The 19,272-nt window shown below is 46.2% G+C and overlaps 1 protein-coding gene across 1 annotated transcript; it reads left to right on the forward strand.

Moving 5' to 3' along the window:
* LOC144145449 (thiopurine S-methyltransferase-like) lies at positions 1-18,857 on the forward strand. Its single transcript, XM_077677073.1, has 8 exons — positions 1-215; positions 7,319-7,411; positions 9,228-9,357; positions 10,809-10,861; positions 14,052-14,126; positions 16,846-16,931; positions 17,815-17,859; positions 18,694-18,857. The coding sequence occupies exons 1-8, from the start codon at positions 115-117 to the stop codon at positions 18,798-18,800; spliced, it is 690 nt and encodes a 229-aa protein (XP_077533199.1). The 5' UTR covers positions 1-114; the 3' UTR covers positions 18,801-18,857.
* Positions 18,858-19,272: the final 415 nt, after the last annotated feature.

Below are 19,272 nucleotides of genomic sequence, written 5' to 3' on the forward strand. Positions count from 1 at the left end.
TTGTACTCCAGCGAGCTTTTTGCTTGCGCCAAAGAAATATATAAAAAGGTCAAAAAGTATTGTTGAGCCCTTGACGTGATAAAAGGGAGCAGTGAATACACAAGACCCTCCACAATGGACAACGTTTACGGCGCAGTGGAAAAGGGCAGCAAGGATTACTGGAAGAGCAAGTGGAGCAGAGGACAAACCTCGTGGCAACTGGATGGCATTACCAAGTGAGGCGCGTTTATGTCTTGTCGGGACTACCACATGCAATGTTCTTTGCTAATGTCTTCCTTGGTGGATTTTATCGTGGTTCGATTGGGAAGGATGGGTACGTAATACAAATCTCTCGTAGTTGTAGTTAAACGTTGTTTCACGTGCAGAGCGTCCAGGAATTCCGCATGCAAAACAAACAGGGCGAATGTTTGGCTTCCGCCACCCACTCACGTCCCATAAAACAAAGTTGGAAGGAGCGTAATCGGCATCACCCAACGTCAACCTATAAGCGTTGGCTTCAACGTCGAAATGATATCCGGCCACTGTTTTATCGCGATCTTGATATCATATGAACAGCTATAAGGGCACATCCGTACGGTACACACATAAGGAATTTCGTGATATCAAGCATTCACTTGGCTGCGTCAGCGCCATGTATCTATCGTTTTTCATTCGTGTGTGTGTGTTTTTCTGCGCTCTGTCACTGCGAATATGTATAGCCTCCCCTTTCCTCCCCCCCACCCTCAGTTTTCATTTCGGTGAAGCCCCTTTACTCGGCGCCTCTCCGTCGTTCCTTTTCCCCTGTATCTTTCACGTTTAAGCACGCGCACATAAGCGGTGCCGTTTATGCATGCAGGTGCGGGGAGTGGAGGGAGGAAGGGTGGCGTGCCGGCGAAGCTGTAGGTTTCACGTTTTCACTAATGACATCCCCGTTGTGCTGGAGGGAGGTTTACACGTGGACGTCAAGCAGCCGAATGCGACCTGTCTGGTGTCTTCACTAGTCGAGCGGATTGGGTTGCGTTTTATACGGACAGTAAGTTGCGTATACGACGCGGGGGTAAAATGGACAGCCCCGTGTTTGTTCGCTAAAATAAAGCTCGAGTCCCGCCAAGTTTCATTCAGCTATGTGGCTATAAAGTATGTTCAATCGCACATTACAAACAAACGTGGTTTGTTTGGTGCCCTCCGTCGACTGCGTTAGCTTCGCAGGTCATTCATCTTTACAGAATGGAAGGGCACTATTTTTTTATTGATGATGTTGAAACATGACCACACGTCAGCCTTACTAGGGAACATACCAAAAAGAACGCAAAAGTGGCTCGGCAATCTCCTGTCATATCACTTTCTTGATGAGTGTCTGGTGCAGATACAAATTTTCAGGCAGAGGACAGGGGCAGTGTACGAACCACCTAATAGAAATTCACATTAGCTCTGCCATATACAAGTGTTCATTTGTCTTTTGTGTCGATTTTACTCGAGTAAACACTGTAAACACGACACATGACTGCCTTGGAGAAAGCTCTAAATGGTGCCCAAGTACTATGTATACGCCCTCCAAACATCAAGGAAAATATTTGGGGATGCCTAAAACTTTCGAAGGCATAGTTGTTCCTTCTGTTGAACTTGCTCTCGAGCATTATGGCCGTCCTGTCACCACTTGACCAGCGCCTAGAACAGACCCTCCGAACCTCGTTCTGCTTTGCAGCTACCGCCGTTTCCCGGCGTGCGCTGCGTCGCCCTTTCTCAAAGCCCCCCTCACCCTGCACCGCCGTTTCGCTTTCCTGGCGCGCTATCCCCGGCTCAGGCTTAGTGGCTCCCGCAACTTCAAGTTTGTTGGAGCACCAGTTTTTTGAACCTACGTCGCGCGTGCGTGAAACATAGGTATTCAAGGCTTTCGCCTTCATAAGAGTATTTGTAACGCCTGTGTTGCCGAAAAGATATTTTACAGCACACTTGCGAGGAGTAAAGCTTCGCGAGTAACTCTGCCTTGAGAGTGTAGCGACATCAGCGCCACCACCACCACCATATTCATCATCATCATCATCGTCGTCGTCGTCGGACTGGACTGGCGCGTCAGCTTGGCCACGCATCAGATCGAACGTGACACATGCCCATGCGGTCGCTCGTATTCGGCGCTCGTTGTTCTGGCTGGGACCGCTCTTCAATAAAACGTTGGAAGCCGCATCCGCTTAAACCGAGTCGGCTTCCTGCAAGAGAAAGGGCCAGAATAATATTGCTACAAAATGATAACGCCCATTAAAAGAGTGGAACTTGGTTCTATGGGCCCAACATTCGAGGAAGAAGAACCTGGGCAGGCGCGCACTTATCGCGAGCTCGTGATGGTCGCCATGTAAATAGTGTGAATACATCGTCCGCATCTCTCATGGTTAAGGTCCTGTGTTCTGATACCTCGTAACAATAAATTACCATGATCAGATTAACGGTTTGCGTGCATTCTATACTATACTCATTCATCACGTTGTCGCGTCAGGCGCGGATCATGGGCCAGAACCCCGATATTCGTTCAGCAATTATTTGAGATGACCAACCCGGTGGGTCCCGAGCAGCGGAAAATCGACCCGACTTTTCATTTCTATCCTTAGTGTTCTTACTGCTTGTTTATGTTTTCGGCCATGTTGCAGATCAAGTAGGTCATGTTTTCGTTAAAGAGAGAGAGAGAGAGAGAGAGAGAGAGAGAGAGAGAGGGGGGGAGGAAGGGATGCAGTGTATGTCTTGCTCGACCAACTTTCTGTGCCTGGCTTTCTTTTTCTTCCTCCATGCTGGCTTTTCTTTCTTCGACGCGGCTGGTGGTAGCGGTCGTATACCTCCGGGAGCGTACTAGGAGGCTCATACTCGCCGAAGAGGGTGTTGCGGGATTTCGTAAGCCCCGACATTTCCTGGTATTCCTTGATGACCTGGGATTTAGCGGAGTTCGACCAAAAGCTCAGGTTTGGAGGTAGATGTACATACGTCGAGAATGTTGCGTATGTGCGTGGCTGTTTTGCTGCGGCCGAAGAGGCGGATCGCATCCTGGCTGTTAGTCAGTATGAGCAGTTTCTGTCGGCCGTTGAAATTTGTGATGACATCTGCTATGGCTAACCCTTCGGTATGACCAGGTTCACGAATCGACAGGAAGCGACGAGCTTTTTGCCTGTTCCCGTAGTACGTGGCGGTTGGAACTATACCGTCGTCTGATACGGCGGTGTCGGTCTAGACCGGAGTGCAACCCTGCTCTATCTTCTGCGCCCCTAAATGGCTGGTGGCACGCGACCTGCGAGCTCTGCGCTCGTGGTAATTTTCCGCACTCATGTTACGGGGTACAGGATGTAGGTGTTCCCGGGAGGGAGGGGGGGGGGGGGTTCTTTAATGCAGCCTTCTGGTTCCTCAATTTGTGCCCCTAGTGAATGTACTAACCAAATGTACTAGTTCGTCCCTGCATAGAGGCGGGCAGCCGAGACTCTTGCCCTTCGCTGTGGATGTCTATACGAAGGGAGATTAGACTGTGAACTCTCATTAGTCGAAGCTCGTGGAGTGGGGTGTAATTTGGGAGTACCAGGGCCACACAAATAAGTTTCCGCAGCTTTGTTTCGAATTTGTCGCTGTGAGTGCAGGTCATCCGCATTTAAGGGACTGCGTACATGATGCGGGGAATTACGAACACCTCGAAAATTCGTAGTATTTCATGTTCTTTTACCCCCCGTCACCTCCTTGAAATCCGTTTCATCATGTGCGTTATGCGATTGATCTCAGTTTCCCATTTTTTTAACCCAATCGTCCGCTGTGCCTTGTAGGTGAAACTAAAAGGCGAGCACTCGAATTTCTTCTTTCCTTGCTTGTTGGTGCCGTCTAGCGTTAATTTGATCAACTTGCGATTATGATCAGTGCGGCCGGCTGGACCATTCTCCACAACGATGTATTCGATCTTAGAGGGGGAGCAGCTGAGAGCAACGGCTTTCATGTAAGCGGGGACGACATCAATTGCTTCCGGCATTTGGGGCTCCTGGTGCCCGGGGGAACCCTGAGAGGACCACAAAGTCAGATCATCGGCATAGATGTCGAAGTGAAAGTCGGCGAGGAAGTCTAGTTTGGCAGGCAGATCATTGAGGACTATGGTAAAAAGGGGTAGGGGAACAATCGAGCCTTGTGGTACTCCTTCACCTGGTTTGAAAGGGCCTATTAAGCGGCCGTTTACAAAGACGTCCGTGGTTCGGTCACTTAAAAAGTTATGTATGTCATTATATTATCGTTCACCACATGGATGCCTCGGAGTTTTTCCAAGATGGCTTTATGACGTGGGTTGTCGAATGCCTTGTAGATATCGAGCGCTACATTTGGCGTTTGCTGTGCTCTGCTAGGGGAGTCGTAAACATCGTGCTTGAGGCGGAGCATGCAGTCTTGAGTCGACACGGGCCACCTAAATCCTGTCATCTCTTGGTGCAGCACTGCCTTGATGTTTATCACCCACGTAAGGTGTTCTAGAATCATCATCTACGCGACTTTGCCGCCGCATGACGTTAGGTATATTGGGGGGAGTTGCTCAAGGCAATTGGATGGTTTCCCTGGTTTTGGTATAGGTGTCATTATTGTCTGTTTTCATTCTTCGGGAAGTATGCCTGATATCCACACTTTGTTTATATACCCAAGTAGTTAATTTATGGTGTTTTCTGGCAAATGTTTGATGAGTATATATATATGTGATTCGGTCCTTTCCCGATGCCGTGTTTTTCTTTATCTTATTTAGGCAGTTGTCCAATTCTTGCCTGGAGAACGGTGCATTAATACCTTCATCCACTGATTCCCCAGGACCGGGAACGTATTCGGCTAGAGGTTATGGATAGTAGATGCTAGGGTGTATCGTTCGGAGGAACTCCCGAATGAAGTCTTCGTCTGAAAGACCCATGGTCATCTGGACCTTCTTCATTGTGTGCCTAGGTCTGGCTTCTCCCAGCAGACTACGCAGGATTTGCCTCACTTGCTTTGTATCCAGCGCTTTGTCGATTTTAGTGTGGCAGAAATCCATTCACTACGAGGCCAGTTCATTTGCGTAGGGCACCATATCCTTGGTAGTGCTTTGTATGATCTTTTTTTTTTGTTTTTTTACCGCTTTTATTCCCGCTTCACTTCTTCAATTTCCTTTGCTTCGCGATAATGTTTAACAAGTGCTGCTCTAGAACGGCCTCCTTGAATTCAGCAGGGCAAGTCGTAGTGAGCTTTTCTTGAGCTTGTAGGACCAGTTGGGTCCAATCACACATGGGAATGGTTGCTGGCTGTGCGTTTCCTACGGCTTGTCAGAATTTATCCCGGTCAATGTGTTTTAGTTTGGCCGTATTGCGCTTTACTGTGTATCCCAGACCTAATCCGCAAGACGTTTTAAGTTTCTAAACTTCTGCTCCATAGAATCTTTCATTGTCTGTTGTGCCAGGTGATATCGGGATTAGAGTCTCTCGGTACACTGTTCTCGTATCTGGATGGCAGCATTAAGTCATTCGCAAGAATCATTTGGTGCTGTTCCATGGCGTGTTCTAAGAGTCACTCAGATTTGGATGTTGAGGTGTAGCCCCGTGCTATGTGCCGGGTATTAAAATCTCGTGCAGTAACTACTTGTTTGTCTCTATGCTTCAGTAGCAACCCATGAAGCCATTTCTTGGGGCTGTCATGCGATCCTCCTTGGAGCCAGTAGGCGTTACCTAGGATTACATAGCGATCTGAAAATCCCGAATGTACATTTTTCTGCGGTGACATGCTCTTGGCTGTCGTTGTTATAAGGCGTAGAATCATGCTGAATGGCTGCCAGTGATTTGTGAACCAGCGGGTCGCACATTCTGGGGGCGTTCCTTCTTCCCCATCGCTTTTTCCTGGCCTTTTGTATCATACAGTAAAGCCCGCTTATATCGAACAGCGCGTGCATTGTAAAATAGTTCGATATAGCAAAAATTCAATATAGAAAGTGAAGAAAAAAAACTTACACGAGAGCAATCTTGCCGACGGAGTCACGAGCTAACGCTGGGCTCTTCCGACCCTGCAGTTCACAATGATACGACACTTTCTCGGAAAGAAAACAATAATTTATTGGGTCGTAACAACTGCGTGAGTGTAGCCTGCTTCTTGGAGCGCAACGCGTTGCCGGTGACTGCTTGCTCCACGGTATCTAAACAGTCGACAAGCACAAGACAGCTGCTCTCAGTGGCATTGCAGTTTCGCCGTAGCAGGGCCACGGCAGCGACGGCTTCGCTCGTGCTCGGAAGCGGTACGGAGTCCTCGGCGTCTTTGACAGAGCGGAGACAAGCATGGATACAAGCGAATAACGGCGAACCCAGCGAACCGAGAAAGTGCGGGCAGCGAGTGGCGCGGGCTTGAAGTTCGGTGACACCACAGCCCGCAGCGCCCAATGTGGCGCTTTCGGCTCCAACGGCATGCATGCGTGGAACTGGTCCACTCTGCCACGGACGGTTTGGACACGTACGAGCTCGCGCGGGAGTCGCAAGTGACACGCGCGCCACCACTGCGCGCGCCGATGTATTGCGGGAAAGCCTGCCGCATGCCTAAGGAAAGCGAAAAATCCCGCGCGGGAGAGTTCGAGATATCCATTGTGAGAAAGTCGCGTTCGGTATAAAAAAATTTGAATGTATGTAGTTTTTGCCAGAATTATACAAGGGTTCGATATAGGCAATAATTAGATATATCCGTGTTCGATATAAGCGAGCTTTACTGTACCCTTCCGGGAGAAGGTTTTGTAACCTGCGAGTCCGAAATTTTTCCCGTGTTTCTTGCAGGAGTATAATTTGTGTTTTTTTTTTGTTAAACAAAGCACAGCTATTACGGGACGTGCCGTCAATGTTTATCTCTAGGCCAGTCATACGTGAAATCCTTGAATAAAACGTGTGCAAGAAAGGGTTCCTATTACACGAGCAAAGAGATGTGTTTGCGTACTGTGGTTTGAGACAATACTCTGGTTGGGTTGGGTGCGTGTGTCTTAAGCCGTAGCTGTGACTGAGTTACACGAGTGGAGTTAACGGCTTCTTTCAGTTTGAGCGAATTTCGGGATCTTGTCGTTTGCGTGCTGAAAGTAATTGGAAAACGTTATTCTTTCGCCTCTTTCTCTCTCTTTGTCTATGTCTCCAACACTCTAATTTATCCTTTTACTACCCCTTTGACTCCTTTCGCCTGCACTCAGTTAGCTCCCTGCCAAGCGTAAAAAATATCCCCAGTGCATATCCTTTCTTTTTCCCTTTTTATAAACCACAAACAATAAACAAGTTTGTAGGTAATAAAGTTGGAACAATTGCTTGAATGTTTCAAAAACGCTCTAATTCTCATCACCTTTTTAATTTTTCTTCAGTCTCTTACAGAACAATAGGGAAGTAGTTCTGGCAGGCAAGGTGAATGCAGAGGTGTTCATTCCACTCTGCGGAAAGGCAAACGAGCTCAAATGGTAAGTTTCAACTCAACATCTAAACAAAGTTGTCATAAATTTTCCCGTCCTGTTTGTGCAGTTATGACTACAAAGAAGCTGTGAGTAACATTTCAGTTACAAGGTTAACAATGACTCCACGTTGAAAAATGCAAGTGGCGGCAAGAACTAAATCCCTCCTCGTCAGTGCGAAGACACTAATATTCGTAACCCATTGTCACCCGCATGCAAACCCAATGTCCGCCCCAAAGCCAAACTTCTATGTGCGCACACTGTGCGCAAAGCAAAAAAAGGCCGTCGCCCGTCACTGCATATCACTGCCATGACAATCACCCAGTGCTTACAAGAAATAACATTGGGTTACGCACATGTGGCTCGCTTGATCTCCAGCAATACGCGGCCTCCGAGAACTGGCTAGAACAATTCTCTCTTTTACACAATCGTGCAGAGTATGGGGGAGGCCGCTTGGCGACACATCTGCACTTTGGACCTGCACTGATGAACCAATTATAGTGCGTGAACAGGCAAACCCCTCAACAAACCATGATGCCCCTTTTATGTATATCCTTCGCACCTGTAATTTGCAGTAAAGTGACAATTAAACGTCCTTGCAAGTATTCATTCGGTTTAAATTCTTGCGTGCGTGTTCATCTTCGAAGTATCCAAGTGTAAGTGCATGAACGGGTGCACTGGGCGTGTTGCTGGGGTCCCAAACCCAGAACTTCTCTTGCTCACCACTTGCATGACATTCAGCGAGGAGAACAGACGCAGCAATTGGTAATGCGGTGCGGGACCTCGATAACACCGGTTCCTGCAACTGTACTATCGGCCGCGATGAAACATCACAGTGCTCCTATTTAAACAGATCCCGCACTTATTACTGCGTGAACACGTCGGACCAGTTTCTGCAGCACCCTGTTCGTTTTCGGGCCATTCTGTAGGCAGGGCGCGCAATGGAGAAGGAAACGACGGGTAGGATATAGCGCGTGGATAGTTATCTCCGAGAGGGGAAAGGCGTCTCCGAGAGGGGACACGACAGGGGAGACGAGAGGGGAGACAACACTTCCGACGTTGTCAAAGAGGCGTCAAGCTGAGGCGCTGCGCACGAGCTGCACTGCCGTGATGGGTCTTGTGACGGCTGCGACCACGTGTAAGTGGTGCAGAATAGTCACGCGTAAGTGTGGGTCGCAAAGGAGGAAGGTACAAAATGGCGGCACGACGGAGTGGCACACTAGTGGGAACAAATGGAACGACAGGCAGCAATGCCGCTTCAATAGGGAGCCGCCTACTACGGGCGGGTGAGAAACTGCGCGTTGCACACTTCTGAACCCGCAGCAAGGCGTGCACATCAGGCCAAGTACCAAGTTTCAGAAAAAGAGGGACGGATGCTCACCCATTCTTAAAACCCACGAATAGATCTTTAGTATTTCTTTCTCGTACTACCGCAAAGGAGGGAAAGACGTTGTTATTCCAAACAAGGACCTGATTCCGTCGTCATGTTTTCCAACTCTTCCACGACGTTGACCAAAATGCATTAAAAGATGACCACTTATCCTGACCATCTGGATCGTGAACTATGTCGCCGTCAAGCTAACAATATACGAGAGCGATAGATGCGAAGAAAAGTTATTGTTCCGCAATAAACGACCCCATTCAGCGTTTCTATATACCAGGGAACTACATCCACCATAGAGGAGAAAGAGGAGAAGCGTGATATTTGAAGGAGCCAACAGCCTGCCCGTTGTTTTGTCCTCTGGTAGCTTTGCTGCTTTTCTACCTCACCGTAGCTTCTAGTTTTGCGTAGCGAGTTGCTAATATGTGTGTCATTTGTGCCCAGGTTCTACGACCTGGGCCATCGTGTTGTGGGCGTGGAGTTCATCGAAGACTGTGCCCGAGAGTTCTTTTCCGATAACGGCCTTGAGTTCAAAGAAACCATCTGCCCCGTTACTAACTGTCCGGTCTTTCAGGCGAGTATTGACGGACATTCACCCTCATACGGTACAAAATCCAAACTGCAAAAGTACACTTCAACTCAGCCGAAGTCCAACGCCGACACCCGCACTGCGAACCCATGGAAAAGGCTGGACGCACCGAATGCGGTGATAGCGCTATCGGGTTGACGCCGGTTTTCTAACGCGAGGGACCAAGGTTAGACTCTGACCACGTGCAGCGTTTTTTTTTTTCTTGAAGAGCGCACTCCCAACCCCTGTTCGTTGGCTCCTTGCCTCCTTGCTACTTTCCATCACACTTCTTGGCTACTTTGCTGCGGCGAGTTTGGCCGACGCCAGGCACGGATGGAACACAAGCTTAAAAAAGCTCAGCTGTTAAATAAACCAGCCACCTTGGCTCAGGCAAACTACAGAACCCACTGGAAAGGTCGTTTATGGTTTGGGCTACGGCCAGATCTTTGTCGGGCTTCCCGTCAGCCAACTATGTAGTCACCAATCCCCAGTGGATAAATCATGGGATCATAAATGCAGCAAAAGTCACGGTTAAGCTCCCATGGTTAAAGCACAATGTAATCAGCTTTCAATAGCTGGAGCTGTTTAAATAGAAATTATGGAGATTATCAGTAGCTTTGATTTCACGGCTAGTCGTTACCAACTAAGTTCATTGAATGTATGCGTTGACCCCATATTTACGTTGTCGTGTGACCATATTTTATTAAAAACTTTCAGGGATAAAATAAAAAAAAAACCCAACAATTGTAGGAAGGAAATCACACCCCAGAAACCGCAAATGACAAGAATATCATAACTGTACTTGATACGAATAGTGGCGAACTGCTCTTGTGCCCTGCGAAAGAACGAGCCATCCCGAAGATCCATCCCTGTGACTTCCTCCTTTTACCTATCCCCTCTGCGACAACTGCCTTGACACCCTCACTCACTCTAGGTGGGCGCGCCCTAAACTAGGTAACCCCATTTCCGTTACCAAGAAATCAGAGGACGCGCTGGGCAGCTCGAAACCGGTGCTTCAACTACTTCTGGTTGGCCGTGCCTCCACCGTCGCCACCAGCCTTCTACCACCGGCCACCACGCCTGCCTAATCCAACTTTCCTTGAAAACAAAGTGATCTCTCTCTCTCTCTCTCTCTCTCTCTCTCTCTCTCTCTCGCTCTCTCGCTCTCAGTAGCCAAATTAGGGACAAGAAGTGGGCTATAATAGTACAGCCGTGCTCTATTCACTTAATTGATAATTCATACCTCTAGCAAAGATCAACGGGAGCGAAAAATTCCACCTCTAACAACGATCTTTCACGGTTAGTATAAGATAGCTTGTCATTATTTGTGAACGTATTGCTTTTTGCTGACAATCCAACTTACTTGTACCAAGAAAACCGTCGCTAGTACTGTTACAGTTGAATAATATATATGATTTGGCTCAGCATGTACTGTGTTTTGTTCTTTGAACTTACAGAACGCCGATGGTAGGCTACGAATTTTCACCTGCAGCATCTTTGATTTCAAAAGGTAAGCAAGAGTGAATATTCACCAGAAACGTATTTCCAAATAACAAGGTGCCACTAAAAATTGCACAGCATTTTTTTCTTCATGTGCAATATGTGACACAGGCGTTTTCTATTAGAAATTTACGCGATAACAACTTCAGGCTTCGTTTATTCAAAGCACACAACATAAAAGGTCGGAAGGGCTAACTTTTTGGTCTCAATTACACGAAACAAGCTACAAAAGCTTGAAGTTCAGCTATCAGGAGGACGAAGTCTTTAGAACTTATTCGCCCCGACCTTATTCGACCTTATTCGCTTAGTCGCCTTTCGAGCTCATTCGCTTATTCGACCTTGTGCGTGTGCGTAGCGTTACGTAAAATAACAATCAAGAAATTGTGCTACTAGAACTGCACCTCAGATTTACGCAACCTTGCAGACTACAGTTGAAAATAAACGTGGGATTAAAGGCCAGGCAACCTCGATGTAACCGAAGGATTTGCACTTCTAGATAAACAAACTCTAATAAAAATAGATGTATCTGACGTTATAATGCACGTTTGCAATCGTAATAATTAACGGCACTACTCAACAATATTTTAACAAGAATATGCAAAGACAACACAAACCAGTGAAATTCAAATTTGTATTTAGGTTACTTCTACTTTTCCCAATAAATTCATCTAAAAGCTTCTGAGCGTCCGCATGATAATTGATATCCTAACCGTGGCTATAGACATTAACGTATATCTTAAAGAAAAGTAGCACAAGATAAACGTAACGTTGAAAACAAATCCGATAAGGCTGTCGAGCATTGTGAAACATTGCGGCAAAGGTGATTGTAAAAAAAAACCGAGGGACGAATAAAACGACCCCAGATTTTGAGATTCATGTCTACAAAATGCGCATGCGCTGAAGGGGAGTAATGCAACAGGAGAAAGCAATGAAGGCGACTTAAAGAGACTATGGAAACAAAATGCAAGTTTTTTCATAAAAGAGACTTCTTTGTGCTGATAACAGTGATACTAATTTTTATTGTGTACTTGCAACAATTATTTTATACAATAAAGAAAACAGATCAAGAGTGGCGACTACTCAGCTACTTTCTGGGGAGGTCTCTTTGACGTTACAGAATGTCATTTTTACAATTGGCGACTGCCTACCAAAGCCACCGCCAAGCAACATGACTATGTAATTGTAGTGGAGCTGATAGTCCCGTTTCATTGTATCACATGATTGTATCACGTGGTCCCAACGATAACTGTTTTCAGTGTTCTCCTGTGTGTTGCCAACGCCTCCTTTATTGTGTCACTGCTGACGTCGTCTAGCGTAAAATTTAAAAGTTTTTGATATTTTTTGCGTTTCTTTGATAAAAACGCTTTTTATGTCGTAAGTATAGCTGCGTTAGTTATCAAAGGGCAGTTGTTTCAAAATTAATAAGGTTGAATTTTGTCATTATGGCTTCTTGAAGTAGAAATTAGATATTCTTTTTCCCACGGTCGCCCAAAATTGCGCTTTTCTTGTCGGTCGAGGATAAAGATGGGCAGAAGCGTAAAGGGCCATGACTTCTGCTTGAGTGGCGTCCTTTCCCCTAGAGGCGTGATTGAGAATTTATTCCCCAACGCCTACTACGGCTATCACTTCACCTGTGTCGACCAGCGCTGCGTCTGTGTATGGTACTGTACTGGCAGCTATGAATTGAAGCTCGCTTTGGCACGTGCTTCTCGCCAGGCTTTTCGCTTCATGGGGTGCATGTTTTTGGCATTGGTCGAACATTAATGATAGAACTCCGCGTGGTGGCGTTTCCTCGGTGCTTACGCGTTGTGGATGTTCGAGAATTAGGATGGAATGGTCTTGACTGTTGTGGTTCTTACTGAGCCTGACTGCTTGGTTTACATGGTGGACCTCAGCCAATTCAGTCAGGGTGTTGTAGACGCGTACCTACAAAGGCTTTGCGTTAATGAGGGGGTTGGAAGATGTCAGTTTCGTTTGGTGGCTTCCGTAATGGTAAATGAAATTTGGCTTGTTCTGCTTTGAGGCGATTCATGTGGCGAGCACGTGCACTAGGCGGTCACTGCAAACGCTGTCACTAGGCGAAGGGTGCTGCTTCCCACATCCCCCTGTTTTTAGTGGTTACTCGCTTCCTGCGGGCGTCGAACTTTAACACCAGGCTATAGACTGAAAGACCCCAGTGACAATCACATAACTTGAACGTTTAGTGCTTCAGAGCTAGGCAAAAGTGTCTACTCTAACTTTTCCGATTTTTTACTTTCCCTTTTCTGCCAGTTTTCCATTTCCCGCGTGCAGAATAGCAAAATAGGATCATGCCAGGTTAACTTTCCTGCCTTCATTCTACCTGATTTCTTCCTTCTAAAAGGATCACGTGGTTTATCAGGTTTAATTGTTCATGCATTAGGTTGAACTTATGAGTTCGTCTGTTGTTGTCTTTTGTGCGGAGGTCCCGTATCCGAATTGCCTTGTATGTTGGGTTTACCTTTGACATTGAATGGTGCGGTGGACTTGTTGGACTGTGGGATATTCAGCTCTTTCTTTTCATAAGTAGGTGGTCTTCTGGAGTTCAAATTGGAGGTCCATGGTTTCACACGTTTGGTAATGATGTCTACGGCTTCTCGGAGTGAATTTTGGGGCTCCCCAGGGCGTTTGAACTGGAGTTCTATAAGGTAATGTCGTTTGCGTGGAAGGCCATTGTGTTGAAGTTTTCGTGGTAGGTAGCACGAAGTGGTATTTAAAACGAATGGAGAAAGGAATGCCCCCTGCGGTGTGCTCCTGCCAAATATCTGGGGATTGTCCGACTCCAAGCCGCCTAATTTCATTTGCACTGTTCGATCTCTTGAGAAGGACAAAATATAGGTGTAGGTGGGCTCAACGCAGTCATCGCCGTAAGGGGTAGCGGGGTCGGATCGTGTAGTGTGTTGAAAAAGGCTCGTGAGGTGCAGTGACAATATTGTACAGTGTATATTTCGGGTCGTCTAGTTGGAGGAGCACGTATTTAGCGCTAAGGTGTAAGCGGAAGCCAATCCATGTTCTAAAGAAATTGCCCTGAAAAGAAAACCTAATGTGAAGCTTGAGGTTATCACTGGTCACATGATAACCCTAAAAACTAAAACATGCTTTGAAGAGTTTAATAACGTTGACAGAGAAACACTTGTAGAAGCCTGTTCAGAATAATTGAAATTTTCTCAACATCTGTGCAGAGAATGCGCCGGAGCAATGGACGTTGTATGGGACCGGGCTTCATTCTCAGCTATTAATGAAGAGGACCGTGGAAGGTGAGCTGCTGATATTTGCTGCCTAGTGAACTATATGCACTGCCAGTGATAACTACTAGGTCAAAAACTTGGGGCCTTACTAAGCTCCTTGAAGGTACATTTAGGGCACCCAAACAGGCCTTGGAATAAAGCATAATAAGAGCAACAAGGTACATAATTCTAGAGCGTCCCACATGATAGAACAAACTTGGTTGGAAGGAAGACGGCATAGATCAATTTATGCAGAGGAACTAGACTTGCACGGACATGTCATGCGGAGTTGATCTGCAAACAGCCAGCCTCAGGAATGGTGGATATCCGGCATCCTTGGCTAGTCTTGCAGCAGAAAAGGAATTGTTGTAAATGGAAAACAGGCCACCTGTGAAAAACCAGACAGACGTGTGGTGGTGATGCCGTACTTCACGGTTTGTCTCGTCGGTCAAATTAATTCAGGGGCAGACAAGGTACAGGTCGTTTGTTCGCGCCGGATAAACTGATAAACTTGAAACCCTGAACAATCTTGTTGAAAAAGCCGTAGAAAACAAAAAAAAAGGGCACTAGCGGTTTTTGCAGAGTGGCACGCGCAGTTTCTAACGTGCTGCGGTGGCGTGGTGTGCAAGGTCCCGCTTAGACGCCAGAAGTACGTTGGACGATTGGGACATTGTCCTAATGAACAGATTAAAAAGCACCGTGCGTTGTGTCAGCAGGCGGCTGTATCAGGCATACTCACACTGCACTTTGCTGAGTGCACTCGAGATTTCCAGAAGAAAGAGGCTCTGTTCAAGTCCCCAGATAAAGTAACTAGGGACATCTGGGAAGCATTTGTGCATGGTGTCGGGCCTCAAGGGTGAGTGCGTCAGCACCCAGTCCGTTTCGCTGCTCAAGAGAGACCGATTTTCTAAGACAAGATTTGATGAATGACGCATGCGGATAGTATTGTGCAAAGTGGTGGCATGTGCCAATATACTGTCTGTCCTCCATGAATAATTTCCGTTGGTAGTCCGCGCATCAACAGTTTCGGTTGTCGCTTTTTCGGTGTTCGTCTTGTGAACTTGAGTGCTCTACAAAGTTAATTATTCTAATAGAATGAAGCTAGTTTTGGTCTGGAAACATTAAACGCTCGAAGAAATGTAGACAGCAAGCCGATTTTTTTCTTACGTTACTGCAGTAGACAGAAGAGCGCATGGTGAAACTAGAGCGGTTCCCATGCTGTATAGTACCTTTGTGCTCCTTTATATCTAACCACTGTTCATCTTTACTAGTTTTGACCCATTTATTCACGACGTGTGGTTGGTTACAGCTCAAAATTCGCCCATACTGACACACTGTTGTTACAAGGCTCCTCAACTGCAAGTTGATTCGGTGCTTTCCCGCTTAGAGAAGTAAACGTCGATGCGAAAGATTCAAAATACGGAATCATGTTTGGCCTGTCAATCTCGCTTATGCAACTACTAGGCAGGTCACAGAGATGTTTTATATTTTCGATTGCCCTACTACATTTTAGATGCTTTCCTACGATAACATCAGTAAACTCTGTGATGCCTTTCACGCACGTTTTACTGCCTGATTTAGTCAGTGCGTATATTTGCTGGGTTTTGTGCATATTTTAGGTGTTTTATATTGCGTTACAAACTGGACTACGAGGATGCATAGCGCGATCAAGATAGAGCTTTGAAATGGCCCGAGGACTAGCGCTGTAAAAGTCTCGAGCCGAGTGAAGCTCCCGTAATTCGCCGTAAAGCTTGATGAATTGTCATAATTAGTGAAAAGGTACTTTTTCTACAAGCGGGAAGTTACTTATGGAAATTCTGAGTTCAACGCGTTGCCATATCAATCCGAAATTATAAAAATTACTAACTTCATTTCAGGTTTGAAATGCACAATAGAAAACAATAAATTAAACCAGGCTTTCTGGTGGGCTTGCGCCACGTGGTGAGCTCGCAAAAAAATACCAAGCAAAAATACCGAACGCACGTGAGCATGCACCTCGTGTGGAGCGCCCTGCGTAGGCCAGCTCTGCCCAGCGTTCGTGGCGCGTGCTATTCTTTTCGCCAGTTCACGTGCGTTCGCGCCTGAAATGGAAAGCATGGACGCCCAGCCTGCGAAGCCGGTTCCCCTGGGCTCTAGCGGGTGCTGACGCGGCCCGATTTGGGATAGATGTGAAAGGGTGTGGGCAAAATGATCCGTGCCTTCCATTCATGGAGAACTTTCAGCGGCAGGTTCGGAAATTCATGTGAGGTGCACCAGCCGGTTTTCCGACGAATGAACAGGGGCTGGCAGCTCTGCTGTTTCTACAGCCTCGCACTACGAATGCAAGCTACGCCAGTTGTTCAAATTCTTGCTGTTCTGAACGGCAGCCGCAGTGGCCGCGAATCAGTCATGTGACCTCGTCATAAGTAGCGGCGTACGGAATCGCTCATTCAGCGTGCCCCGTAGACTGAAAAGCATGTCTTAAAAAATGGGTAACTCTTACACCGGCTACCTTCGAAACATAGGATTGCAACAAAAACTGCGAGGTCATTAAGGTCTATCCCATTTTTTTTTTCGTTTCTACTTCTTGTTCACGAGATAATCATGGGTCAGGTTTGTGTGGCGGCTTTTTGACACCCTTATGTTTCGCACATACCCTTCGTGTCGAGCTGATAAGAAGTTCCAAAGGCCGGAAAGTACAAGCTTATTTCCGTTTATTTCTGTTGTATTAGACGAAATATCTGGTGTTTAGAAAATGTTTCTTTCCCAGGTATAGTGCTGTCATGAAATCGCTCTTAGCGCCTGCCTGCTCCTACGGCTTATGCGTGCCTGTCTACGACGCGCCTTGGTACAAAGGTGAGTACGGTACTCGTATTTGGTACTACTGAGTACGGTACTCGTACTCGTACCACTGCTGGGACACCCGTAAGAAAAAAGGGGAATTTCTAAATTTTCCAAATGTCCCACTCAAACGCGTCTAACGAAGCATGATTTTAATTTGGTGCTGATTTGTTTATTTGGATACTGATTTTCTTGCTAGAACAACAAACGCAAGATTCAAGGAATGTGTCTATAGATTACCCCAACCCAATGCCATCCTGTTTATTGATAAAAAGAGGTTCAAACTTTATTCGGGTCTCATATTTACTACTTTTCCCCCGGGAGCCAGCGTGCGAATACAGATCCAAGTGCAAGGTGCAGGGGGGACTCGCATTGCGACTCAGACATTTTACCCATGGTATTTCCGACAAAATTGGCAGAAAACAGCCTAAATGACGTACCCGCACCGAAAAACTGTCTTTAATGCGCCAAACATCATTCGAGGGCGTTCGCTAGCCGAGATGAATAAGATTTAAAGCAATTGTGGGGATTTCAACGCTGCAAATATGGCGTTGATGGCATGGCTGATTTCTCTCCGCTATTTTTTAGTACGAACTTAATGGAGAGTACGGCCGTTCATGGTGTTTACTGTGTGGGCTGGCAATAAAGCGAAGGTACAGGGATTGGAATGATGAGATATGCCTGGCGACATTTATTAAGGTCGACTGAGTCACACAATAGCAGAAATTTGATCCTCGGCGTACTCCAACGTCGCTTGTTCTCTGTTGGTGTTTATTTTTTTAGAACGCAAAACCACGCACAAAGAAAACCGAAAATAATGAACATGGTTTGCACCATCTTCGGATTATGTATGAAGCAGGCAGTGTTTTTAAGAGTCTTTTTGATTCGATGTTCACAGGAAACCCCAGAAGTGTCGATGAGGCTGCCGTGCGGGATCACTATGGTAAGAATATGAATATGGGTACATGGGAACTGTTTTTTCACGAGAGAGAGAGAGAGAGAATAGAGAGAGAGAGAGAGAGAGAGAGAGAGAGAGAGAGAGATAGAGAGAGAGAGAGAGAGAGAGAGATGGCCATTTGTATGGCGGATGTTCAAGCATTCAGACAGAAATCGAGTCTAAAGATCTTGTTACTGCCGCAAGACGTGTAAAATGTTGGTATATGATTGGTATGTTGGTGTAAAATGTTGGTAAAATGTTGGTACCGTAAAATGTTGGTTGGTAAAATGTTGGTAACACGTTGGTACATGTTTGCAAGGCTCGATACCGCTCTTTCGCTGTAAACACGAGACGAGTGAAGAAGATTACGTGCTAGTACGTGACTCTAAGACCTACACGTTCGCTTCTCTTTTAGAGCTGCTATTGGTGCGAGCGAATGATGTCCTGACAATCTTATGCTTTAAAATTAAGTCTCATAAGTATTTGTGTTCCAAAGGCAATTGAACAGGGCGACAAGTGAGCTTGAGTGCTGTCTGGTCGTGAAACATTATCTCCGATATTTTCAACCAAAAGACGTTTAAAATTTGGGTAGCAGAAAGGTTCACATAGTTGCTACCCTTTGGGTTGGTGTTGAATGAACTGCAACATTGCAGCCAGTGAATAAAGACAAGACCATGACAAAAGACACAAATGCTGTCGCGATAACACCATCCGCCCTTTTTCTCTCTCTTCATGCGCTTGTCGTCTTTGCGCTGACTGAAATGTCGTAGTTACCGATTATAGAGGAGACCCTACTGCCTAAAATGTGTAAGGTTGTCACTGAAGTTGCGTTTTCTGCAGGAGACGTTGCCACGTTTGTCCTCGTCGACAGTGTCTTTGAAGAGAAGCCAGGATTCCTGCGGAATCGTGGATCCGCGATGTTCTGCTTGTGGCATTTGACTGTATGAGTAGGGCACAGCAACATCATTACTTGAGGAGCCGTCCAGTCACTGCAAGTGTGAATTCGTTGCCTATAAATAAAAAAACATCATTTTCGACATGACGTGTTCGCTAATTGTGAACCGTAGTTAAAGCCCAGAACTAACTCGCTGTGTGCACAAAGTAATATTTTTGTTCGTTATCAACAACCACATTTGTAACGAAAATATATCTGCCTGTCCGACAATTGAATGCAGATTTAAGTAAATAGCATGAGGTGCGAGTTGCGTATTCTGACTTCAATGGAGGCAGAAAAAGCAGAGCTATACCAAATGTACAGAAACCGATACATACCACAGGAAAACAATAAAGAAATATGGTAGTCTTATGAAATGGTTAAAAATGCAAGTGTATTGTTAAAGCGATATGCAGAGAAAGGAGCGGAGGTCAATAAATACATACCAAATTATGCTTGCAAGCGAAGAGACCTTGAGGAGATCA

This window comes from Haemaphysalis longicornis, unplaced genomic scaffold (genome assembly GCF_048455015.1).
Source record: "Haemaphysalis longicornis isolate Haplotype H1 unplaced genomic scaffold, Haemaphysalis longicornis Haplotype H1 scaffold_7, whole genome shotgun sequence".
NCBI lineage: Eukaryota > Metazoa > Arthropoda > Arachnida > Ixodida > Ixodidae > Haemaphysalis > Haemaphysalis longicornis.